Source organism: Haliotis cracherodii, unplaced genomic scaffold, assembly GCF_022045235.1.
Source record: "Haliotis cracherodii isolate W230 unplaced genomic scaffold, xgHalCrac1.p SCAF_2, whole genome shotgun sequence".
Lineage (NCBI taxonomy): Eukaryota > Metazoa > Mollusca > Gastropoda > Lepetellida > Haliotidae > Haliotis > Haliotis cracherodii.
In genome coordinates, this window is record NW_027266275.1 from 75,179,751 (window position 1) to 75,207,608 (window position 27,858).

Here is a 27,858-nt window from a genome sequence, read left to right on the forward strand (position 1 = left end):
AATATCATGGCTGTTGACTCCTCTCTCTCACTCACTCACTCACTCACCCAATCACTCACTCAGGAAGATCCAAGTAAGAATTGGTCTTCAGCAACCTCACTCACCCACTCACCTGCTCACTCACTCACTCACTCACTCACTCACTCAGGAAGACTCCTGTAAAGATCCAGGAAAGCATTGGTCTTCAGCAATGCGTAAGTGGAGACTGAATCATTAGGTCAGGCTCATGGACTGTATATCATTGTGTCCTGTTTGCATAGATCGACGCTCATGATGTCAATCACTGGATAGTCTGGTCGAGACTCAAGTACTTACAGACTGCCATCATACAGCTGGAATATTGCCGAGTGTGGCACTAAACAAAAAACAAACAAACAATACACTCAGGGAGAGGGTTAACTGTAGGTGTTAACTGTAGGCAGATGCAAGATCCATGCAGACACCAATCCAACACCACACATAAATGAAAGCTATGTTTATTCATTACAATGATCAGATCTGAAGGCATAATTTAGGAGAGATATGTAAGACAATAAATATGATGAAAAATATGTCAATGATATTTTAAATCAGTCAATCTGGTAAATTTGTTTTCAGCAGTAAATAGACTTCCAGTTCCCAATACAGTTGTGCTAACTATAGACATCCGTCGCCTCACTTGCTCGTAATAAACTCTTCACATCACTGCCGAGGCTGCCAATTGCATGACAGAGTGAGTCTTGTACATATTCCTGGTGATGAAAACATAGCTTGTTTTTGTAATAGCAACATTATTATTTTAGAACAAGTATTCTAAAGAGGCTTCCATTCCAAAACAACATCACGAGGAGAACATATACATGGAGACTCCAAGCAAATATTTGAAAGAAGAAACATCAGTCAACTTTGAAATGGCCCTCTGAGTCAGGGGAGGGATCACATCTCATGACCACTGCTGACTACTCGTCAAGCCTCCACTGTAAAATACCCTCCCAAGGTTAGCTGGGAGGAACAGAACTCCCTGTCCCAACAGTTCAATGAGATGTTTTTTCGTTGAAAATGTTTCTTTTGTGTTAACACATACAATTATTACAGTCAACAAATAACACATCTGGTTAGAAAATAATAATTTTACATTACATAAATTCAGAGGTCATCATTAAGCAATCGTAGAATTATGTCTGTGATAACTCCTGTAGAATAACATAGGCATTTGATAGAAAGAGCACTAAGATGACTTAGGAATTATCAGAGTCATACTTCTAAGATATACTGCAGAAACATTACTTAACAGAAAACATGGCATGTGAAAAATCAGCACTGCTGAAAGCACTCATAAAATCTCCAACTCTCTTTCTGCAGTGGCCCATGTTATGCAGTGGCCCATGTTATGCCCTGGCGTTGTGGTCACTGTCATGGTGATTGATATCATTGCGGATTGTCTTAGTGGATTATTTGAGGTATTGTGTTGCAAGAGTCATCACCTCATGGACAGTGGCTATGCCTAGACCTATACACACTACGTTTATACAGGCAAGGTATAAATACACCTGGGGAACAAATAGGCATCACCCATCCGCCATTTTATAACTGGGGAATATCTGAAACTTCAACCTCATTAACCTTTGGATAATTGTCTCAGATCATGGAGCTGATAAGGACACTGTTTATCATCCCAAACTGGCCTCTATAGGGTACATCCCTTGGTGAGTGTGAGTGAATTAAAATTCAACGTCACATCGGCAATATTTCAGCCATATAGACATTCCTTGGATGAGATCAAGTGATCTCTCCTAAGAGATATCAGTACAATAGAATTGCATCAAAGCGCTTTGTAGACCATTGTGATGTCATCGGTTACCATGAAGCCACAATCAAATTACATCACTAATCTCTATGTGACTGAAGCAGGTTTGCTGAACTTTTTGCACACTGCTTATTACTGGTTACAAAATGAAATAGTTGGACAAATTATTTTGGATGACAAAAAAAATTTCTCACCCAGTATCCTTTGATATCAAATATATCAAAACTCATCAACAAAAGTTTAAAACTGCTCAGCAAGACTCAGAGTCTTAAACTTGTCTTGACTCGTGTTGACATATTTGACATCCAAAGACACTTGGATGAGATTCTCTCTCTGTTTCTCTATGTGGTCACAAGTACTGAGTCACACCATACATACAAACCCAGAGAGGAAACGTGTAGTCAAGTACCGGCAGGTAAGGTCACTGAAGAATAAGAACTATCAGATAATCTTTGTTTTTTATTTGTTTGTTTGTTGTTTAACGCCGCACTCAGCAATATTCCAGCTGTATTGCAAGTCTGTAAATAATCGAGTCTGCACCAAACAATCCAGTGATTGACATCATGAACATCGATCCACACAATTGGGATACGATGACATGATCAAACAAGTCAGCGAGCCTGACCACCCGATCCCATTAGTCGCCTCTTACAACAAGCATTGTCGCCTTTTACGGCAAGAACGGGTTGCTGAAGACATATTCTCTACCCTGGATCTTCAGTTCAGTTTTTGTATGTCAGAACGAAGATGTCACTCATAAACAAAACCAACATGTGTATTGTAAAAAAAATGAAACTATGATACAATTTGTAAAAATATTTTATATGTAAATATATAGTTAGCTCCGCTAAACATTTCCCAGGTGTATACAACTCAAAGCTAGACCTACATCTATACACTCTACCTATTTACAGAAAACATACATACTTCTCAAAACTTAGGGAAGAAAGTTTACACCATGTTCAACAAATACATATTGATCTTTGGCCCTCATAAGGAGTTACTTGCTGATATAGGATCTCTCTTGGATTACCCAGAAGTTGTAATCTTCCTTGTCATAGTCATGTCTATAAATATATATGATGAGTCAATATACCACTGTATATAGCAACATATAAGAACCAATATAATAATTGAATACAGCTAAGGCCAGGCGTTATATATTTTTCGGATTACGGACCCGCCGACTCTAATTCTTGAGAAAATGTAAAAAAAAAATCAGCCACGTAGTCAGTTATTTCATTCGTCATCATCATCTTTTAATAAATAACATATGAATTTACCGTTGTAAACTAGTAAAGAGATACATAATCGATCATTGTTGATCTCCAATAGCCTCTCTTGACAATTGTCCTTGTTGTAAGTGGTAGAATTTTTATTGTTACAAGGGGCTTTATCGTCACAAATGGCGGACTTTTGAGCACAGAATATGTTTATAAAGAATTTTTTTCCCTCCTCCAACCCAGGACTATGGGCTGAAAAATCTGTAATCCTTAAAATAAAAAAACCCTGGCCTTATGCAACCAACAAAACGAAAGAAGTGTGAAGTCAAGATAATAAAACAAGGGAGACAAACGCAATGAGACATACTTAAAGTTGACTAGAAAGAGCAAAACCAAACAATCTCATTAACCTCAGATCTTTTACTCTGATATGATATCTCTCTTCATGAAGACCTCAATGGGAGATTGTGTCAGGTAAACTTTCCAGTCAGGTAATCACCAACGAGGCTCCATTATACACTCTTGTTTCTGAGCGCCATAGCATCTACACCCAAACAGAAATACCATCGCAGGAATAATTATGTGGGTTTTCATTTGCACCAATCACAATTTCCAAATCAAGGTGGTAAAGTGATAAATCAATTCAGAAAGCTGACGTCTGATTGGCTCAGGAACACATGCATCCTTCATTTAGATTGGACAGTCAAAGTAAGCTCGGGGTCCACCTGACCTTTTGTGATACCTTCATGCAGATGGGAACTGTATCGTAGTAAAGATCAGATCTTAATGAGATTGTAAACCAAAATACCCATAACCAACAAGGGACGAACTAAATGTACATGCTATCGAAAATAGTTACTGTAAACTTCATATCTGTCACATGTAAAATGATACGATATTGTAAATTTTAACATCAACATTGCAACTGATGACATTAGCATGGAAGCTGAGGCCATTTAAAGTTCTGAAAAATGTTCCTCATCAGTTATCCGTTTTAAACAGTTTTAGGAATAATTTTCTTTCAAGTGAACAATCATTTCAGGTCTTGTAAATAAAAAAATGTTTGCGATTAGTTGTGATTGTCTGGATTTGAACATAGGAGTTATCTTTCCTTGAAATGATTGTTCTCAAGTTGGTTTGAATGATTTTCCTGTTCACCAGCCTGATGACAAGAAAGGGGAAACATAAAAAAGTCTGGTGACCTTTTCATTTTGAAAATAACCTTCTGATGAAAAACATTTTTTAAGGACTTAAATGACACTTTTTTTAATCAAACCTGAGACAATTCAAAATAGGTCAGTATCAGTGTTCACGGTCTTTGATTAAGGACATGTAAACACCTGTACATATGAAATACTGAAATCTATGGCACTGGCTGCGTACTGTGACACAATAACTGGCAAGATGTGTCCGGAAATGCACTATATACAGGTGCAAGAGCATTACTTGTTCATAAAATATAAACATTGGCACATTTGTTATACTGGAATTCAAAAATAAAACAAAAATAACAACATTCTTTTTTCTTTATGATTGATAACAAATGCTGCATACGTAGATTGAAAAACACAATGAATAAATTAATGAGTGTTTTAATCAATACTTGCTAAGAAATGCAGTTTGTGAATACAGGAAACATGACAACATAATGGCTATAGCACCTTGTATGACTCCATGACCTATGACTAGAGTTAAACAGATATACAGCAATACCCCGGGTACATACGGTTGACTAGGGTTGACAGACTTCCTTTGGAAAGGTTATTCAAAAATGTCAATCGTTAATACAAGAGCAAAAATGAAATATGCTACTCAAAAGAAGTTAAAGAACACTCGATTCTTTCATCCTTAAGTTAATGTTTCATGGAAATATATGAATAAAGTGGGTGATCTTTAACTTCTTTTGAGTAGTATATCATCCCTTAGCATTATTGACTTGCAGAATGAATACTGGTGCCTCATCGTGCCTGCCTGGCAGTAGAGTGAGTGAGTGAGTGAATGGTATATGCAGGGGTCCGGAAACTGTCATATGCGCCGGACACGTCCGTTTGGGAATCTCAAATGTCCGATTAAAAATATTGCTTACCGGACATTTAAATGTGCCCTGACCTCCTGAATACTCAGTTACAGTTGCTTCGGTAACAATCCCACATAAAGCCTTTCCCCAGACTTACGACATGTATATTGAGTTGTACCAAGGTTCTCATAGTTGAACACCAGCCCACCTGCTCTCCACTGATCAACAGCAGACCCTGTGCACGAAGCCTTGACGATGAAACCTCCCTAAATGATAGTCCTGTCTTCATGAAATCAATGTTGCCATGGGAACAGGATAAATATGACAAATAATCAACAGATATGTGGATATTCATAAAGTTTTGAGAAAACACAATAGTTCCGTGATCACGCTAACAGTTTAACAGATATGGGAGGAATCTGCATGATGAGAAGAATGTCCCTGATAGACGGGGCGGAATGCTCTCTGCATCTGTGCAGCATATAGAACATGTGGTTTCAATTAACATGGTTACTTGATCAATTAGTTAATAGTACACATACTGACAAGTTAATTTATACAGTCAAATGCATAACACCTATGATCGACAATTTCCGATGAGTAACAGTACATTTAAGGAATCTATATTATGTGCCATGTTTGAAAAGAATACAACAAAATGCTGTTTGACTGAAAGACAAGATGCTTCGAGTCTGCTGTCATGTTTGACTTGGGAAGGATCATATGGTAGTAATTAGACTCTGTGCCCAGCCACCAATCTATTCCCAACACCTCTCAGTCCATCATCCGCAGATATGGTCCCTCGTATGTTAGTCTTGCTGACTCTCGGCAAATAAAGTGTTGAATTTAGTCTTCATTTTCTTCAAATTTAACTTTGCACTTTGAATAGTACATAATGAAAAAGATGAAAATAAAGATAAAACAATTTAATTGAAAATACTTATGAAAATACTTCATTACTTGTCTAGCCATGACAAAAGGCAACTACACGCACCTTAACTGGTCAAACAGGACTACACACTTTGGACGGGACTGTGGGTAGCTTAACCAAACATCTCTTGGAGCACACAGGTGCATGGGATTTTTTGTGTTTACTGGTCACGTTTCAATGGCAACCAGCAGTCTGCCTGTTACCTAGCAGCATGGTCTCCCTTTGATATAACTCTTTAAGGGGAAAGAAATAAACACAATGTCTTGGAGACCAGTCATAACATGCTTGACTTGTTTAAATAAAGACTCCTTTTAAGAAGAAATTCAAATAAATTGGTGTGCAGCATGTTTTATGGATTTCTGAATGTCTTTGAAGGTGCTTCTGAGATGAAGCTGTCACTAGACAACATGGTTTATTTGCTGAAAGTATGTCTGTGTTGTCTGTATATACGATTACAGACTATATATAACCTGTCCTGGGGAATGCAAATACTGCTAAACTTTGTTCCTAACCAAAGTGAATAACCTGTTTATAAACACAGCACTGAACAGGCCGTATGATGTGTATGTCCTGGAACACAGAGTCAGTGTCCAATCAGCCAGGAGAGCCTGGTCTGTATATTCCACATAGTTCCACCCCTGGGATACGAGCAGAGAAAACCTGTTTGTACAGAACATTCACCTCCATTAGTCCCTCATACCGACAGACCCTGAAACAAGCCTATCCTATAACTTTAAAGCAAGTCTCAATACTTTGGCAAGTCTAGAATTCTTCAGTTCCTGAAATTGAAGAGATCCTTTGGGCTCCTTCTCATTATATACTAAAATACAATTTAAAAAAGAATAATCTTACAATAGTTTTCTTTCAGAGAGTTCAAGTTAGTCTAAGAGAATAGTGAGTGAGTGAGTTGGGTTTTACGCTGCTTGTAGCAACATACCTGGGGTACCAGGAGAATCGCAACACGGGACACCAGCTATGGGCACCATACTTTGTACCCATGTTGGGAATAGAACACAGCCATTCTGCAGGCCGAACAAACACTTTAACCAATAGGCTACCCCACCGCACCCAAAGGGAATAGACTCAGGACAATCCTAGCTAGATTCAAGTTCCTCAAACACATCATGCTCTGCCTGTTAACTCCTATTTAACAACCATTATAATCTCCAGCTGATGACCCTAAATACTCAAAGGCACGCTTCTGTTTCACGCAGGTACTTATTACATAACCAGACCACTGAGTGCTTGAGTGAGTGAGTTTGGTTTCACGCCGCTTTTAGCACTATTCCAGCAATATCACGGCGGGGATACCAAAAATGGACTTCACACATTGCACCCGGGAATCGAACCTGGCTTCTCGGTGTGACAAGCGAACACATTAACCATTTGGCCACTTGGCTACCCGACTGTCCAACCAGACCATAAAGCATCGTCTTGCTTTAAACAATAACAGAAAGAAAGGGATATACAACAAAGATAATCATAAATATAAATCCTGGCAAGCGAACCCTGTTTTAGAAGTCCTGTCCTACTATATTAAACAATCAGACATTTTCAATACATTCATCCCAGGGTTACTGAGTGGAACTAAATGGAACATGTCGTCTTGGATTAGAAGTTGCCCAATACATGTACATTGCCATATAGATTCTGTCCAGCTGAAGCAAAACACCTTGTCCATGGTTATAATACTTGTTTCTTTTTGGAATTTTCAAAACCTTTATGAATATCCATCTCGTCCTTGAAAGCAAGGAGCCCTAACTGTGAGTGAGAGGCTTCATTCAAAGCCTTGGAACGTATGCAACTTTTGTACTGTTCAGAGCTAAGGTTGGGATCACACACTTTCTCGTGCCACAGGTGGAAGATGCCTGGGTCGGTCGCTCGGATCACCATGTAGTCACTCCTCACATACTTCTGATAGAGAAACACATCCTCCCCGCCCCAACCAGTTATTTGCTCATCAAAACCTTTGATTTTCAAGAAGTCTGACCGGAACTGGCAAGTCATTCCGTATCCAAAATCACGCCAGAATCCTGTGTCTTTAGATATGATGAGTTGGTCCTTCAGGGATGGAATCTGCATGTCTTGTAGTGCATAGACGACATTTGGATTATATAGACTAAACACTATAGGATAATATACCCGTTTTCCACGCTCTGCATTGAGTCGGCATCTCTCAAGAAATTCATTATTAAATACAATGTCCACATCACAAAGAAATAATAAGGCATCTCCACTCTTCCAGTTCAAGGCACCAATCTGCAGGCCACGGCCTCGCGCAAACTTCTCATTCAATGTTACAAGTTTCAAATGTTTGAATTTGTAAGCTTTAGCAATTTGAGACATAATATTCTTCACTTCCACAAGTCCCTCCTTCCCAAAATACACCACAGTCAAATACACCCTCTTATCCTGCTTAATACACGTGGTGATGAAGCGGTCCATGAACAGCCGGAAGGTCTCCACTCTGCCCGAGAGAGGCAGGATGAGGTTGACCCACTCCTGGCTGGTGGACACAGTGGTGTTCCTGATCAGCATCGGAGGCCCAAACGGCCTCATCATCACCAGCTTGACATAGGAGTAGGGACTGCTAGCGTCCTTATTTCTGAAGTACAACTCAAAGTGCGACCCCGAGGTCGGCTCTGTCCTGAAAACACCTTCCAAGAAATCTTCAAATGTATATGGCTTGGCCTTTTCAGATCTATTCACATTCAGCTGATCCACTCCAAATGCAACCATTTCAAACAGATCTCGCTTCTTATACCCAATGGGCTTCTCTATGACCCGTTTCCCTAGGCCAGGTTCATGCATGTACACCCTGTTGAGAGTAAACCGATCAAATGCAACAATATCGTACTCAGTCTTCAAGGCAACTCCTTGATGAATTTCCGCAGATTTCACCTTCTCCTGGAAGTACCTGATGAAGTCTTCGGTCTTGTTCTGTATCACAATGTTCTTCCCCTCAAGGATCTCCTTGGATGTCAACTCGGCCACAGTTGGACGTGCTGCTGCTGCTTGTGTCAGGTTATGGACTCGTTCCTTGGCTGACTTCAGTTCATGCTCCAGGCTGCCGATACGATCCCGGAGGATGGTTACTTCTCGATTGTGTCGGACTTCTCTGTCCTTCAGCATATCTCGCACCATGCGACTCTCGGCGGTGTGGTCCCGGATGTTGGGCATGCCTTGGGTGGCTTGCTGGAAGTGGCTGTCCAAACCAAACTTGGCTACAAACATCATGGTCATGACCGACAAGCTGAATAGCAGGAAGAGTATGCGTGGCATCGTGTGCAGCGGCGGTGATCAGCGACTCCCTCAATCACCCTCCTCCCTGCTCTCTCCCCATTATCACCTGGTTGCAATCAACTCATCTGAAACACAGTAACACAACCATCAGGACAAGATACATCTCATTGAAATAGGTTCATTATTATTCATAAAGTTGGTGAGTGAGAAAACATTGTTTTATCATGCCACAATGTTCGAGCTTATTCGCAGCAAGTCCCTATAAATTAAAAGGATTTTCAAGCACTGACTTACTCCCTCTCTCACTCATAGTTATCAGGTTTACCAATATTCCAGGCATGGTAGATTATCACTTTAAACAGCAGACCCTGTGGTAAACACAGTTTAGTTTTTGCTTAATAGGTTTGATATCCAATGTTTTTTATCCGTAACTGGAAAGTCATTTGAAAACATGATGCTATACACTGAAGTACCCCGAAATAAAGTTACCACATTAATCCAAACTATGTTAATTAAACTGAAACTAGGCTTATGATAACAGATCTTCACTCTGAATTAATTAGAGTTAAACATGGCCTTCACCCTGACTGAATGTAATGTGACCTTCACCCTGACTGAATGTAACACGACCTTCACCCTGACTGAATCTAACATGACCTCCACCCTGACTAAATGTAACATGACCTTCACCCTGACTGAATATAACATGACCTTCACCCTGACTGAATATAACATGACCTTCACCCTGACTGAATATAACATGACCTTCACCCTGACTGAATATAACATGACCTTCACCCTGACTGAATATAACATGACCTTCACCCTGATGATTTAGTTTCCACAGAGGTTGAACCTGACCCTTCTGGTGGGCCACACAAACCACAGATACGCACAACATGTCCCCAGTTCAGTTCGTAAGAATCACCTAAATTAATGACAAGCCTGGTGCACTGGAAGCTCTCCAGAAACTCCTGTCAGTATTTGGATCATGAGTAGGATAGACTATGGGTTGAAACATAAACAAATTACCCTGCTTGTGGCAACACATGTAACTGATTGTAGCTGTGATATGTGGGGGTGCTGAGAGCATTATAACATATTTAGTTCGCTGCTAATGCTTGTGTCACATGGAAGACCATTTAGACACAGACAGCTGCTAGAATCTTCATGTGAAGCTCATGGTTTCCGAATCACACTTATTGTCAAATTAGGTAAGTACATAAGTATAGCTGTATGGCGCCATCCTTCAGCAGAGGCCTCTTATCTTCATTGAACACCTATCAGGTAGTCAGGACGACAAAATAAACACAAACTTTTCAAGCAAAACAGAAAGTTTGGTTTTAGTACAATCAATCTAATGATAACATGTTTCTAATTCATACAACATTCAAATGAACGGTTGTTGACTAAACCATGTGTTGCTATGCCAAGGAAATCTGTTTTATGTCCACCGACTTGCTGTGCATTCTAAAATTGAAAATTTTATTCTCTAGAAGCTTTCGGTAGAACTTTTCATCAGATATTCTCTTTGACTAAATAAAAGTACAATAAATAAGCAAAACATACCATCAGAAATTTTATCTGAGGGTGCTTTCAAATACTTGACTCTCAACACAAGCGCCAAAACCCTTGTCATGTTCATAAGAATCTCTGCTAAAAGCAGAGTTGATAGTATGATTTTGACTTTATCTTGACCATGAGTTAAAAAAAAATTCATATTCACCATCAAGCCCAGGAGATATGCCTTCATATTTACCTGCCTTTTGCGTTTCCATTATGACATAAAACTAAACAGGCACAGGTACATAATTGTACTTTGATGCTGGTGTCTAAGACTCAAATCCACCATTCAACTTTATTGAAATTATATTTTTGAAAATAAGAAAGTCAGCCATTTTCACCTTCAACCCACAGGGCCTCTGTACAGCATAAGCCACATCAGTGGAAGATTAACTCACATGCCTAAAATCCCAATCATAGCTAGAAACATGGGCCAGGTAATCCTCGGATGAATACATCGCAACAGGAATGCTACATTTCAATGCCTACTCTCAGATATTTACTGGGATGGAAATTGTCAGGCCTAATCTAGGATAGTGTTCTTTAAACAGGATAAACTACCATGGGCCATAATGTTATGACACCACAAATAACTGATCTATATTTGTTTCATTTTCCTGCTGTGCACAAATGATGACAAGAAAGCAGACAAAGGTCAGAGAAGGTTTAATGTATAATGTATATTTCCACAGTTGTACTTTCCTAGAAGAACAGAAAATATAAAGCGTGTGTGTCACCTTATCAAATTGATATTCACATGTATGAGTCGTTTGTCCTGTCATTAGGATATTAGGATATTACACACTACCCCGTTTTTCAGTGTGAGTGAGTGAGGAGTCAACAGCTATGATATTGATAAAACGGTTCAAAATCCCTACGTGCTCTCTTTCCCATGTTGGATCCACTCCGTGTTATAGGGGTTGAGTGAGTGAGTGAGTGAGTGAGTGAGTGAGTGAGTGAGTGAGTGGGATGGAGCAAGGTGTAATGTTCTAGTGAGTGAGTGGGTGAGTGAGTGAGTGAGTGAGTGAGTGAGTGAGCGAGTGAGTGGGATGGAGGAAATCACAATAAATCCCCTCTGATTGAAACAGCTTATGTGACATCCGCATCACCGCAGAAGCTAATATTTTTAGAATTGTTCTTCTTTTACAGTCATTGTTGGTAGTCATATTTAAATAATGTACAATTATAGGCAACAAAATGCAAAGTTTTGGTTACTACAATATTCAAAGCTATGAATGGCAATACAATTCGTGCAGAAAACATGATATAGATACATATTAAAAGAGTACATAAATTTTGGGAGCCATGCGTTACCACGCGTAGTAACCGAGGTCACGCTTTATCGAAGAGCGCAATATCAGGGTATCACTGTATCAACAAGAATGTATTTAAACAACAGACAGCTTGCTAATTGGAGCTTTTCTATATACGACTGTCATGTCATATCTTTTGCATGACAATGAGCGATATGACATCATAATAGTGACATGAGGTGTTTCTTTAGGGGTGCCCACATCATGCTAGTTTACGAAGTTGATGTGCTACATGCTTTCAGTGCCTGTCATAGGTTCCAGTGAAGTATTTCGCTGTAAACAAACTGCTTGAGAATATAGAGTGCCATATTTTGTTTAAAGGCTGTTGTCAGCGATTCTGTAAATTCTGATTGACAACCCACTCAAAACACTGGACTCAACCCATGCCACTTCACTCAATCTATTAAGATTTGAAACCTCACGCTGAGATTTCCGTTCCAAATTCAATTGAGCATGGTTTTAATCAGCAGGTAGCCTACCCCTACATTGAAAACACAGGATGTTTATCTCTTGATTAAACAAAATAATAAAGTCAAAATGTCAAATAAGACCCTTTGAAAACTATAGTGAGTGAGTGAGGTTTTACGCCGCTTTTAGCAATATTCCAGCAATATCATGACAGGGGACACCAGTAATGGGCTTCACACACTGTACCCATGTCGGGAATCGAACCCGGGTCTTTGGCATGATGAGAGAACGCTTTAACCACTAGGCTACCCAACTGCCCCCTGAAAACTACACCACATCCACATGTATATATAACTTATGACATGATACTTACTGATACTGAATGAAGAGTACAGCACAATTACAGACAATTATATTGCAACAGTGAATCAAGGGACATGCAGAGTTGATTACAACCAACAACCAGGTTTCAATGTCCTTTTCTAATGCATGTCGTTGCATCACTATACCATGGATTGATGTTCATGATATCACTCACTGGACTGTCTGGTCCAGACTTGATAAGTTACAGTTCGCCGTCATATAGCTGGAATATTGCTGAGGGCAGCGTTAAACAACAAACAAACAAATAGTAACCTCACATGCATAGAAGAAACCCTAATTTTGGCACAGTTCTACAGTCCTGACTTCTCCTAAATCCCCCTGTAACAAGCTGACTCCTGACAGATCCAGGGACAGGCAACACGCACCAAGGAGAATGCAAGCCAAGATAGCAATTTACCATGCAAGATTGATGGGGTTTTCCCTGCAATACACACAGCTCAGTGGGGCCCTCAGCGAATGACATAATAATGTACTCACCATCATCCTATGATTATCACATTTTCTATTCTGCATTGGCTAGCTTGGAAAACCACACAGTCACAGCAAATTTTCTTACTCATGTTTTTACAAAAGATTACATGGTGACACAACTATCAAAATACTCTTTTTTAAATGTGAGTACAAGGTAATGAAGATTTAGTGTTGTTTCATCTCATTATCAACTGATTCCTGATCTCGACCGGGCTCCACATGCAGCAGACTGATGAAACATTCGCTCAGCTTTCAACATGTTCAAAACGAAGATCTTGTACATATTGCATAGCACAGAGTAAAACTGACCTCAACCTACAGTTTCAAAGAACATAATCATTCTGATTAAGAATTCTGGGAAGGATATAAACCAGATGGAGCCTACCTGTTGCAGGGTTAGTGGGAGACTTGAAACTGTTTTCCTCAAGACTACTCACAATCAATTTAACCACTAACCTTACTTTGTGCGGCAATCTCAACATTTGAATGTTTGACGCCAACATTCGGCTCAAGTCGGCCTTTTTAACAGGAAGCCCCAGCCTGCAGGCTCCAGGCATCACAATGAGCAATCACACATGCGGCAACAATAAGCGACAAAATTGTTCACACATTTGCCATTAAATTTAAATGGAGTATAGAACGATATCAAACGTACAATGGAGTATTTTGTCAATCTTGCAAAATTTATGAAAACCCACCAACCTGCAAATCATCAACCCATCCTAATGCAAGCTGCAATTCATGACGTTCCAACATGCATGTGCTGATGAAGAGAAGATGCAGAACAGGACGTTCTAACATGCTGCTGAGAAAACCTAAAGTCAGGCAAGGTTGAAAATGGATCTGACCAAACATTGTTCACAGGTCAATATTCCCCAAAGTGAGATTATCGGAGGCACCTGAGCTCAATCTCTACCCTACGTTGTTGGGCCATTCACCAACTACTCAAACAATCGTTCTTTGAAGTTCGCTATGGAAGCAGACAGACATAGATGCATATGCGATTGCAATGTCGGACAAACACACACAGATAAATCCATGTCCTGGATGAAGGAGCGGACACAAGGCCGGCAACACAATAAGGCTGTAATCATGTGCCTCCCTCCACACACACACAGCTCTCCTCTTTCCCGATCAAGTGGCAGGAAACGCCCCAAGGTCCAGTCAGATAGGCTGCACACCAGGAACACAGTCTGTGATTCATCCAGTCTCTCACCCTCATCACAGTCTCTCTGGTCACAGCAGTCATGCGTCTTGTTCTCTCAAATATGGTTTCCATGGTTCATACAAAAGTGAACCACTAAATTAAAAGCCTTTTCAAGGTCTCTGAAGTCAATGAACACACTTTTCAAGGCTTTAAAACCCATGAGTGCTTTACCCAGTGATAAAACTAACATTTTTAGTCCACTAGTCCTTATAATGATAACAAATAGAAAAAAACTAAAAATGACAAATTCCTTATGATACTTTAACTATTGGGCAGTTTGGCAAGGACTACAAGACTAGTGCCAATTTCTTGTTTGTTTGTTTATTTGTTTGTTATTTCACACCGCACTCAGCAATATTCCAGCTTTATGACAGGCGGTCTGTAAATAACTTAGTCTGGACTAGACAGTCCAGTGATTGATATCATGAGCATCAATCCTGCAATTGAGATACGATGACATGCATCAACCAAGTCAGCGAGCCTGACCACCCACTCCTGTTATTCGCCTCTTATGACAAGCAGCCTATATCTAAAGCTGCTTTACCATATATACAAATTTATTAGAGAGTGAGTGAGTGAATTGGGTTTAATGTCGCTTTGAACAGTATCCGTCATATCACCATCCATATCCAGTTACTACTTGAATGAGATCAGTGTAGATATCGCTGCAATGAAATTACATCACATTGCTTTGCAGACCATTGTGATGTCACTGGTTACCATGATGTTACAATCAAATGACATCACTAATGGCTCTGCTACTGAAGCTGTTAGCAGTACTTTTTACACTGAAGACACTGCTAATTACTGTCTACAAATTGAAAAAGTTGGAAGAATGATGTTGGATGATAAATAAAATCTCACCCTGGTGTCTTTTGATATCAAATATATCAACACTCGTTGATAAAAGTGGCAAAAATCCTCAGCAAGCCTCGGAATTTTTCCACTTTTATCAACTTTTGTTGATATATTTAATATCAAAAGACACTCGGGTGAGATTCTCTACATCCCACACCTTTGGGACATGATGCCATGCCATCAATCTAGGAATCGAGTCCGGCTAACCGATCCTCTTGAGGCACCTCTTATGACAAGCAATAGAGTTGTAGCATAGTTATGAACACACAATGCCATTTAGAAAGTGGTCAAATCTGAACGCTTTCTGAGTAAAGCATAGATCCTAGTACTGTTTGAGGTCGAGTCCCATCTGGGATTCGAACCATAGTTAATTGGGTAGGAACACTAATTATGTTATATATGGTATGTCAGGTTTTTTTCTGACAGAGTGAGTGAGTGAATGGAGTTGCAGGCAAAACATTAAGCTGTGCACACCATAAGCCTGTAAGAACAACCCATACACTTGTGCTGTGATTGTGAACAGCACCAACCACTGTACCCGACACAGACACAGACACATACAGTACCCCGTTACACGTCCCACTGGATCCAGACACTCAACTGAAATAAGCCCGAAAGAAGCAATCAAAACACTGCACAGTCAGCCTTCTGCCACATCTAAATAGACATAAAACATTTCCACAATCAAAAGACACCTGTGTAAGTCCTTTGTATCATTCCAACTACATCATGAGCATGCATTTATTAATCACTATAAATCAAACTGTGATGACACCAGGTGGTCGCGAAAACGTGAGATGTCGTATCCACCCCAGCCTGGTACAACTGGAAAATGGAGTTTGGCTACTTATACCCCACTTCTGGTTCATTGCCATTGGATACCTTCAGTTCAGCGAAGAAAAAAATAATGTTTAGTATTTTCCAAAATTCCATATCATCAAAAGACACTAGTTCACCACTAGACTGATCTGTATAGCAAGTTCCGTCCAAAAGTATTCAACGGTTTTGGAGTTCGGCATCAGAAACAAGCACCACCCTCATTTTCATTTAAGTCCAACTTATCGTCATGAAAACATGAAAAAATAAAGAAAACAAAATCCTGTATCATTAAAAGGCACCAATTCACCACTAGACCTATCTGTATAGGAATTTTCAACAAGAAATACTTCACAGGTTTAGAAATGAAAAACAATCATGAAAACAAAACAAACAAAAACAGAATACAAATTCCAAATGATCAAAGGGCACCAGTTCGCCACTAGACTGATACACATAGAAAGTTTCAAAAAGAAATATTTAACGGTTTTGGCATTCTGCTCCGGAAACGGAAAACGGATGGCTGACAAACGGACAGACGGACATGCTAATCGCAATATCCCCCCATTTTTCAAACCAGGGGAATAACAATTGGGTCCGAAAATCTTGTTCAAATTACATTACTTTCCTTTTAACTTTCCTTAAATGTTTTCATGTTCTTGTACACCCCAGGGTAGACAGAAATTCTTCACTACATTTAGAATCTTTTATAGAAGTTGCCAATATTATTTTCTCACATTATGTCCAGTACTAATTTCAGCATTTTTCAAGCCAGTCTTTCTTTTAAACTAATGTTTGTTGTAGAACAACAACACTAAGCTGTGTCATCCATTACAAGGACCTTAGTGTATCTAATTATTTATAACAAGGGTGCTGCAGTCATCATAACTGAAAACAGTTCAGATTAACCATGCCTTTGTTAACGAAGGTCAAGAGCACTGATCTCTACCTGATGTGAAAGCGTGTGGTCTGACTGTTTAATAGAACCCTCCACACATCTTCCCCACTCCTGAACCCAGTAACATCTATACAGGAAGTGATGTGTATAAAAACGTCCCCTGGTTGTAGCTGATCAGTAAAACACAGCTTTAGATGTATATCGGAGATTCAGTCAGACAAGTAGCTCCGCGAACCTTTGATGATGCCATCGGTGTCCGAAACCAGAACCGTCTTCATCTGATCCACACCTGTCAAAGGCTTATGACATTAGAGTTATCTCCCTTTATGCCTCTCAAGTTTCAAAAGCTATAAAATAATCAATTAATGTCCAATCAAGTTTATTTTCATAACCTCCAGAAAAAGTAATGATGATAACATATGTGTCTGTCAAGGAAACATGACACATCGGGATCAGAAATCTACCAACCTATGACGCCATGTGCTGCAACTCATTCTTTACGGCAACATTTGCGCACGAGTCAAGTGCGGTTTACACCTCCAGGAAGTTCATAGCAGTCACTGACAGTATTTCTGGGTTAAAACAACAAATTATCACATGATATATTTCCAATGTTTTACAAGCTCTAGACAGGAGTCCACCAGGAGCCAATTAACACGGGGAACAGAAGCTCCCTGAAGGCTGGGGAACAGAGGCTCCCTGAAGCACGGGGAGAGCTGTCTTATTCTCTGAAACTTTCTGGTTGACTAGGTGTACTGCATGTCACTGCACTGTAGTTGATCGTATCTGTAATCATTCTGGGCAGTTCCTCTGATGTTCCTCTCAGGGCAGCTTAGTGTTTTATAAGTGATTAAAATATCTAAATATCTACAAATTAACATGCATCAAATCTCCTGTATTCTAGCTCGCCAGAACACCCCACCCTAACCTGCTACAAATGTCCTGTAATCCATCTCACCAGAACACCCCAGCCTAACCTGTCATAATGTCCTGTAATCCATCTCACCAGAACATGACCACCCTAACCTGCTACAAATGTCCTGTAATCCATCTAACTCAAACACCCCACCCTAACATGCAACAAATGTCCTGTAATCCACCTCACCAGAACACCCCACCTTAACCTGCAACAAATGTCCTGTAATGCATCTCACCAGAACACCCCACCCTAACCTGCCACAAATGTCCTGTAATCCATCTCACCAGAACACCCCACCCTAACCTGCAACAAATGTCCTGTAATACATCTAACTCAAACACCCCACCCTAACCTGTCACAATTGTCCCGTAATCCATCTCACCCTAACCTGCAACAAATGTCCTGTAATCCATCTCACCAGAACACGACCACTCTAACCTGCTACAAATGTCCTGTAATCCATCTCACCAGAACACCCCACCCTAACCTGCAACAAATGTCCTGTAATGCATCTCACCAGAACACCCCACCCTAACCTGCCACAAATGTCCTGTAATCCATCTCACCAGAACACCCCACCCTAACCTGCAACAAATGTCCTGTAATACATCTAACTCAAACACCCCACCCTAACCTGTCACAATTGTCCCGTAATCCATCTCACCCTAACCTGCAACAAATGTCCTGTAATCCATCTCACCAGAACACGACCACTCTAACCTGCTACAAATGTCCTGTAATCCATCTCACCAGAACACACCACCCTAACCTGCCACAAATCTCCTGTAATCCATCTCACCAGAGCATGACCACCCTAACCTGCTACAAATGTCCTGTAATCCATCTCACCAGAACACCCCTCCTTAACCTGCTACAAATGTCCTGGTGCTGTATGATGCAACTCACCGTCTCCACACATGGACCTGAAGGTTACCATAACCTACATTGAAGAACATGGACAATCAGGACCATATCATATGAGTCTTCACACTGGAGCAGATGCTCCATTTCATATAAAGATCTGCCACCATGTTGAAAAATGGGCTCTCCCCTCCTTCACAACACACCTTGTAGCTGATCAGCATGAATAGAAAGGTGAATTGCCTGATCATGAGGTTATCATATCTCCCGTCTGGGGTATGCTATGCATTATATGCAACACAAGTGCTTCTGGAAAGGTTTTCAGTAAGTATGGAGAGATAGGCCACATTGTGTTAGCTCCTGTGGGTACAATATGGAAGGTAAACGTGAACAAACAAACACCTCCATCAACACCGAGGCAATGGGAGTGTGATCCGTTGGCTTTGTGGGCAACATGCAACTCATCTCCTGGTGTTTGTTGTCTAGCTGGTTTCATCTTCCAACACAACATGTTCCTGCCACCTAGACCAGACTACAACACATTCCTGCCACCTAGACCAGACTACAATACGTTCCTGCCACCTAGACCAGACTACAATACGTTCCTGCCACCTAGACCAGACTACAACACATTCATGCCACCTAGACCAGACTACAACACGTTCCTGCCACCTAGACCAGACTACAACACATTCATGCCACCTAGACCAGACTACAATACGTTCCTGCCACCTAGACCAGACTACAAGACACTCCTGCCACCTAGACCAGAGTACAACACGTTCCTGCCACCTAGACCAGACTACAATATGTTCCTGCCAGCTAGACCAGACTACAAGACACTCCTGCCACCTAGACCAGACTACAAGACACTCCTGCCACCTAGACCAGACTACAACACGTTCCTGCCACCTAGACCAGACTACAAGACACTCCTGCCACCTAGACCAGACTACAACACGTTCCTGCCACCTAGACCAGACTACAAGACACTCCTGCCACCTAGACCAGACTACAAGACACTCCTGCCACCTAGACCAGACTACAATACGTTCCTGACACCTAGACCATACTACAAGACACTCCTGCCACCTAGACCAGACTACAAGACACTCCTGCCACCTAGACCAGACTACAGTACATTCCTGCCACCTAGACCAGACTACAACATTTTCCTGCCACCTAGACCAGACTATAAGACACTCCTGCCACCTAGACCAGACTACAACACGTTCCTGCCACCTAGACCAGACTACAAGACACACACTCTACTACAACCCACTCCTGCCACCTAGACCAGACTACAAGACACTCTTGCCACCTAGACCAGACTACAAGACACACACTCTACTACAACACGCTCCTGCCGCCATACAACAAAACACACAACATGCAAACAACTGAACCACTGATAAACAACAAAATACTTTGATGATAGGTACAATTTGTGTTTCAACACCAAACTGTGGCTGATTTCTTTGAAATACTTATTCAAATAGTCCTCCATGTATTCCTATGCTGAGCATGGTTGGTATTTATAGTGTGAGTCAATAACTATATGTTTATGTGTATATAACATGTTATGAAAACATAAAGGAGCCATGCTGGTTATTGTCTATTATTCTTTACCTACATGACAGCAGACAGCGCGGCTGTTTTGTTTGTATAGCATTGCATGTGCTTTATCGCAACAAGCTTGTCTTATAGAGGGAGAACAGAAATATTTACCAGGTTTTATCAGGGACCATTTGTTCATGATTGTGTGGCTTTCTCAGCCTCTACTGTTAAAGGTTTAAGAATTGAAAAATAGTGCCACAGCACTGTAGCTCACCTGGATATGTAGTTAATAATTTAAAATGTTAACAAAGCCACTTAACAAATGTTGCTGTCAATGATGATATTTATTTATTTTCTGCATAAATATAGACAAAAACCTTACACTAACACTCGAACATTAAGAAACATTATTAAAAAAATGGAACACAACAGCCATAAATGGAACCTCTTCAACATGGTCACCCGTCATCATTGTGTCACAACCACAAAAGGTTCCAGCTTCATTGGTCCAGTAATTTCTAAGATTATGTTTTTAGTGGAAGAATATGCATTTTGAGAAAAATTAGGCATAAAATATAATGAAAAACAGCTCACTTGTTGACCCTCAATACTACCTACAGATACACCATATGTCATCATATTTTGAAAGACAGGACTAATGTCCATAAGAAGTTTCAACTTTCAGTACGGTCAAAGTGCAAAGGTCAAATCAAGGTCAAAATTTAAGATACTGCAAAAATATAAACACAGGAGCCCCACTACCAACAAACAAATGTACCAAAGTTCATGAAATTTTGACTTGGGGCATAAATAGCTTCTTCAGTCAGAAAATCTTTCAAATCAGAATCAAATCTTTGTTTGTCATCATTTGTGAGAAGAAGTATGTGAAATGTCAGGTCCATTGAATCAGTGGTGTCTGAGGAAGAGATGTTTATAATGACACACAACTGTTGCCAGACAGGCCATGACATGCGCCCACTTGACTTTCAGACAGGTCAGCTAAAATGGATGTCAGTATTCAAATGCTGTCGGTAAAATGAGATCTACATTTGTTTATGGCAAGAACTGATTCTGTTCTAAAACCACAGCTTATTACAACTGTGTCTGACGCCGAAACCACAGCTTATTACAACTGTGTCTTATGCCGAAACCACAGCTTATTACAACTGTGTCTTATGCCGAAACCACAGCTTATTACAACTGTGTCTGATGCCGAAACCACAGCTTATTACAACTGTGTCTGACGCCGAAACCACACTTTATTACAACTGTGTCTGATGCCGAAACCACAGCTTATTACAACTGTGTCTGATGCCGAAACCACAGCTTATTACAACTGTGTCTGCACAGACATAGTTGAGAAAAGCAGCTTCACAGAACCTTCATCCCATTCATTCCGTCAATTCTATTTGTAAACCAATCCAGCGTTTTGTATCCACAAAACCCTCCTGTTCAAGCAGATACTGACAAAAGAATTAACAAATACATACTGAAAAAAATGAAAGTTATATCTACTATCATTTCACCACTCAATCACTTCCGTTTTTAAGACCTGGTCTGATATTTCGGCATGACGCCACATAAACTTTGTTTATACTCTCATAACAACACTGGCAAAAATGACTAGGGTTTAGCTTGAGAAAAAATATAAGGGCAACAAGTATGTCTCGAGATGACCTGAACTTTGTACATGATTGACTGAAAGCTCTCCTGTCTTCTCAGGCAATATCTTATTGGTTAAAGACCTGAACAAATGACTTAACGAGAGGCCTTCACACAAAAGCAGGGCCAACACCGCAGGGAGCATGTTGGGTGGCCTAATCTCCCCATACAGTTATTTAGAGAGGGTTCAACAGCTTTTTGCTGGAAGAAATTCAAGGAGGTTCTCTTATATTTTTTAGATGAAAAATTAAAACATGATGCTGCCTGATTTCTTCTGCCATGTGAAGAATGGAGGCACGTTATGGCTCATAAACTAAGTGTCTGCCGCCATGCTGTAGGTTGTCAGTGGCAACCGTGGCGGGGCATGTTCGGCTGAGTGATGAGAGGTGTCAGATCTAATACAAGCCAACTAATCTGATCAGCGTACATACAGCCAAGTGGAGTCTGTACTTCAGAAAACGTCTATTGTAAGAAACGGGTGTAAATTCCATGAATCTGCTGTGAGTGAGTGAGTGAGATTGTCAGGCTGTGCCACTTGTCAGTTTGAAGTGATGAATGTCTTAGATTTATGTCATGGTAATTTCCACAATGGTATGGTGCTCCCCTACCCCGTTCTTTAGCAATATCAGTCCTCCCCTACCTCTTCCGTCAGCAATATCAGTCCTCCCCTACCCCTTCCATCAGCAATATCAGTCCTCCCTTACCCCTTCCGTCAGCAATATCAGTCCTCCCCTAACCCTTCCGTCAGCAATATCAGTCCTCCCTTACCCCTTCCGTCAGCAATATCAGTCCTCCCCTACCCCTTCCGTCAGCAATATCAGTCCTCCCTTACCCCTTCCGTCAGCAATATCAGTCCTCCCCTAACCCTTCCGTCAGCAATATCAGTCCTCCCTTACCCCTTCCGTCAGCAATATCAGTCCTCCCCTACCCCCTCCTTCAGCAATATCAGTCCTCCCTTACCCCTCCTTCAGAAATATCAGTCCTCCCTTACCCTTCCGACAGCAATATCAGTCCTTCCCTACCCCTCCTTCGGCAATATCAGTCCTTCCCTACCCCTTCCGTCAGCAATATCAGTCCTCCCCTACACTGTCCTTCAGCAATATCAATCTCTTTACAATCAAATCTTATTCTCAATGTAAACATATTTCTCTGTGTGTCAAGACATAACAAACAGAATTGCATCACATGAGGTGAACTTTCAAATCAGCTCTCAATTCTTTGTACAAGTGAACAAAGTATTAAGAGCTGAATATCTGACTTCTGGATCTCTTAAAGCAGGCAGTTCAAAATGGAGAATAATAATGGTCACACCATTTTGTGGATATTTTACCCTCTTTTCTTTCAGATAAGTCTTTGAATCAATGACATCCAAAATTCTGTTGGCTGTGGTTTCTTCTACACAGTCAAAATGCTATCCAAGACAATGAAACCAAATTGTTTTTAAAAGCTGACATATGACTGGCTGCTCAAAAGCCAATGAATTCTTCATTTTGATTGGATGGTCAAAAATCCATCCACGGTTCACCAGGGTTCATGTGACCTCCAATGAATTTTTGTCAAATCTTGAGAGAGACATATCAAATTATCAAAGTTAGAGACCTGATTATAATGAAAATGTCAGCAATATCTTCCATCTGTGCAGCAAGACCAACTTTAGGGGCACACTACCTCGACTGAATCCTCTCTTGTAGTCACTGAGGCAAATGCAATGTATGATGTAGCAGCAACTGTACCTGATTCCTGGACAGCCAGAAGCTTGTCACTATGGCAGCCCCAGGAATTCGCTTTCAAGACTAGTCCACAGAGGACTGGTGCAAAACTTATTTCACTTCATGTACTGTTTGAACAAGACGGGTTTGCTATGTTTATATTTTCTGTCAGTTACATTCAGTTCCAACTGAAATTGAAACATTGGGAACTGGTTCTTAATTTGAGTCCTCAAATGCTACAAGTCAATTGACTTTTTCTTGTCATCAGCATAATTTAGCAGTCTCAGGCAAGCAGACGAGCATGGATTTCAAAGGCTGCGTTGTCCAAGCTTAACAATCCCCCAAGTCTGGGGCTGATGGGCAGATAGGCAGATAGGCACCATCATCCTAGGGCACCATTGTCCTAGGGCACCATCGTCCTAGGGCACCATCGTCCTAGGGCACCATCGTCCTAGCTTCACAATCACCTGAGTCCTGGCCAAATGGCAGATTGTCACCACTGTCCAAGCTTCACGATCACCTGCCCTGTACCATTTAGTCTGTGCAAAGTCTTGTGAAGAATATAGAATGGTTTTGATGATCCACTTGAATATATTTTGAAACTACTTCACAACCGTCTCACATCCCCACTATGTAGACAAGGGAATAAAGTGCTGCTTCAGACACAATATTCATGTAAAGTTTAAAGTCCATGCAACGACTTCCACGAAAATTGCCAAAAAATATATATAATTGTAAATTCCCCAAAGAACCACGTACCAGTTACATGATGGAGGTGCACAGTTCCATATTCCTACAATATTCAACCTTTTTTACATTCCTTGCGTACCGCTTATCTGACATATGTGTAACGGCAGGGTTATTCCCAAATTGTTTCTTGAACATATGTTTGTTTGTCAAAATATCTTGTGTGGCATATATCACTTGACTGAATAAATCATAAACAAGTCACTGCCTAACCACCAGTAACAAGGCCTTTTGATTAAGTTCACAACATCAACTGTAACTGGTCCTTATGCCCCCTGACAGTTGTGACATAAAAGAATTATATGAAAGGAAGAGCAAAACCAAATGTCCCCAAAACATTTTTTTCCACATGTCAAAAACATCCATCAATTTTCAAACCTAATGACATTTTCTTTCCAGCATGGTCAGGAACAGATTATGTTTTTCCAAATCCCACACCATCAACCTCTCTCCCATCCCCTCTCCCTCACTCCCAATCTCATCTCTCTCCCTTCCACCCCATCAACCTCTCTCCCACTCCCATCACCCTCTCTCCCACCCCCCTCTCTCATCTCCCTCTCTCCCTTTCTCATCTCCCTCTCTCATCTCCCTCTCCCTCACTCCCAATCTCATCTCTCTCCCTTCCACCCCATCACCCTCTCTCCCACCCCCTCTCTCATCTCCCTCTCTCCCACCCCATCAACCTCTCTCTCACTCCCATCACCCTCTCTCCCACCCCCTCTCTCATCTCCCTCTCTCCCTCTCTCATCTCCTTCTCTCCCTTTCTCATCTCCCTCTCTCATCTCCCTCTCCCCCACTCCCTCACCCTCTCTCCCACCCCTCTCTCTCTCACCCCTCTCCCCTTCTCTGCCACCCGCCTCACTCCCACCCAAATATCAATAGTAAGCCCCTGAAGTCCTATAGCACAATTATGTCTTGCAACACTACCTGAAGGTCAAGGACACGCATGCAATGGTACAATTTGGGCATTTCTTCAATTCTGTAAAACACGAATAATTCTCTTCCCATGAAATCTGGAATTAACCTATGTTCTAATGATATTAAACTTGTAATTCATTCACAGCAATGAAAAAAAACAAAATTAATAAACTGCCTGACTTGATACGTTCTAGATGAACCAAGCCTTCATAATAACCCTCTGATAAATCAGTTCTTGCCACTAGTTCTGTATAAACTGACTCCCATCACAGACAACAGCCCCCTTGGAGCAGCTGAAATGATGGCTTGACTGGTGGCCATATTGGCAGCCATGCTGTCTGGCAGACACTCGCTCCATTGTTCTCTGGGTCACATGGCTGTCCTTCAACAACTTCTATCACAAATCATGTCTGTAGAACAAATGGTTCCTTGTGGCACCAGGGCATCTAACCCATCTTGTGGCCAGGGCCCATGAGAGTCGCCATTCAAACTTATAGGAAGTTTCATTAACAGTTATTGAGATGAAAACAAACACTCTAGCACAGATGGTGGACAGGTTTTAACTGTTATCCATTTCTTATAAAGTTAGACTTGTACATTGTTAAACAAATTGAAAATTTAATTAAATCCATATGTGGTTTGGGCATTTTGAGTGCCAAAATTAAAAAAAGTTTTGGGTTTGTTTTTTTTGTCGCCACACTCAGCAATATTCCAGCTATATGGCATCGGTCTGTAAACAATCAAGTCTGGACCGAAAATCCAGTGATTGATGGCATGAGCATCGCTCCATGCAATTGGGATACGATGACATGCATCAACCAGGTCAGCGAGCCTGACCACCCGATCCCATTAGTCACCTCTTAAGACAAGCATAGTCGCCTTTAACGGCAAGCATGGGTTGCTGAAGACCTATTCTAACCCGGATCTTCAAAGGAAAGTTAAAAAGAATAATTTGCATAATACATATTACAAAAGCAGTGGGGATCAGGGAAAATGTGTCCCAGCCACTCCATTGCTTGTCATAACAGGCAACTAAAATGGGAACCAGTGGAGATTCCAGGTTAGAATTGGTCCCTAGCAACTTGTTGTAGAGGTAACTTTATAAATCGGATGGTCAGACTCCATGGTATGTCTACATACTCTGGTGGTGTGGATCAATGCTCATAATATCAATCACTGGATTGTCTTGTCCAGACTTGATTATTTACAGGCCGTTGTCACAACAAACACATACAAAGTGATGGGAGTGAGTTGTGTTGACACTGCCTTGATCAGTATGTACATAGTATCATGTCCAGTCACTATAGTGTCAGAGAAAGGGGCGGTTTGGTAGCCTAGTGGTTAAAGTGTTCGCTCGTTACGCCGAAGGCCCGAATTTGATTCCCTAAATTGGTACAACATTATTTCTAGTGTTTGATATTGCTGGAATTTTGCAACAAGCGGTGTAAAACCCTCTTCACTTCACTAGTGTCGGAGACAGGCCTAAAGAGAACAAGTCAGTATAATGTCCAAAAGAAGGCCCACAGTTAGCCTTGCTCCAAGGCTGTACCAAAAGAAAAGTCCATGGATGTGTAGTAATTCGATCCTCCTAATAGGCAAGTCTAGATATGTGGACAGTACTAAGGAGTCCAGTCTCTTATAGTGACAACTTAATTACATAATCTAGAAATAATGATCTAAACTAATAATTTCTGCCTTCAAGACATGTGCAAGTCTAGCTCACAGTGACTCTCAGTGAGAGACCACTTTGGTTAAAGCCTTGATAACAGGTATGAAGTGCACCATTACAATCAGGGTCAATCTGGGAGCTCTGCGTCACCACCAACAAAACAAGAGTTATTGGAGTGGTTTAAAAGTCTTAATACTCAAATCACATTATAAACAATTTCCCACTCTTTCAGATCAGCATCCAACATGAAGAGCAGCTATCAACTGTTCCCTCCATTGGTGGACCTTTGGCACATCTCAAACACATACTTGATGATAAGTACCCGTTGATGAGGGACGCATGTGTGTGCTGGGAATGAGGGAGGTGCACAATGCTGATGGTGAGTGCTTCAAGAAAATAGGTAAGCCAAGGTCTTAAATGAAGGCTAAATTTCAAGGAGAACACACTTATTATACAAACCACAGCTACAAAATAGGAACCATTTAAGCAACATTTGCAGTCAATCAACCAGCCAAGAATGGTCCTCATGCCGTCACCAATATGAGGAGTCAAACCTGGATCTCTGCCTGACAAGCAAGCACATTGACCACTTGGCCACCCCAAGGTCAACCAGTCCAACGCATGACCTTGGACCAAAATAAACAGTTTAATTTGCAATCAATGTAAAACATAAAGCAACAAAAAAAAATCATCAGAAC

At 40.9% G+C, this 27,858-nt stretch overlaps 2 protein-coding genes across 3 annotated transcripts in view; one reads left to right on the top strand and one right to left on the bottom strand.

The window, feature by feature from the left end:
* Positions 1–520: 520 nt before the first annotated feature.
* Positions 521–27,858, bottom strand: part of LOC139468517 (chondroitin sulfate N-acetylgalactosaminyltransferase 1-like) — a 65,975-nt gene continuing 38,637 nt past the window's right edge. Inside the window, exons 1-2 of one of the 2 annotated variants that reach the window (XM_071250521.1) lie at positions 13,725–13,814; positions 521–9,325 (exon numbers count right to left, since the gene is read on the bottom strand). In XM_071250521.1, the coding sequence (XP_071106622.1) occupies positions 7,641–9,239 (1,599 nt within the window). In that variant the 5' untranslated portion in view covers positions 9,240–9,325; positions 13,725–13,814 and the 3' untranslated portion in view covers positions 521–7,640. Of the gene's footprint in view, positions 9,326–13,724; positions 13,815–27,858 lie in introns of those variants that run through there. The other variant, XM_071250520.1, reaches the window with a different exon arrangement.
* LOC139467802 (uncharacterized) lies at positions 19,408–20,193 on the top strand. The gene has a single exon (XM_071249309.1). It carries the CDS (start codon positions 19,408–19,410, stop codon positions 20,191–20,193), a length of 786 nt encoding a protein of 261 aa, XP_071105410.1.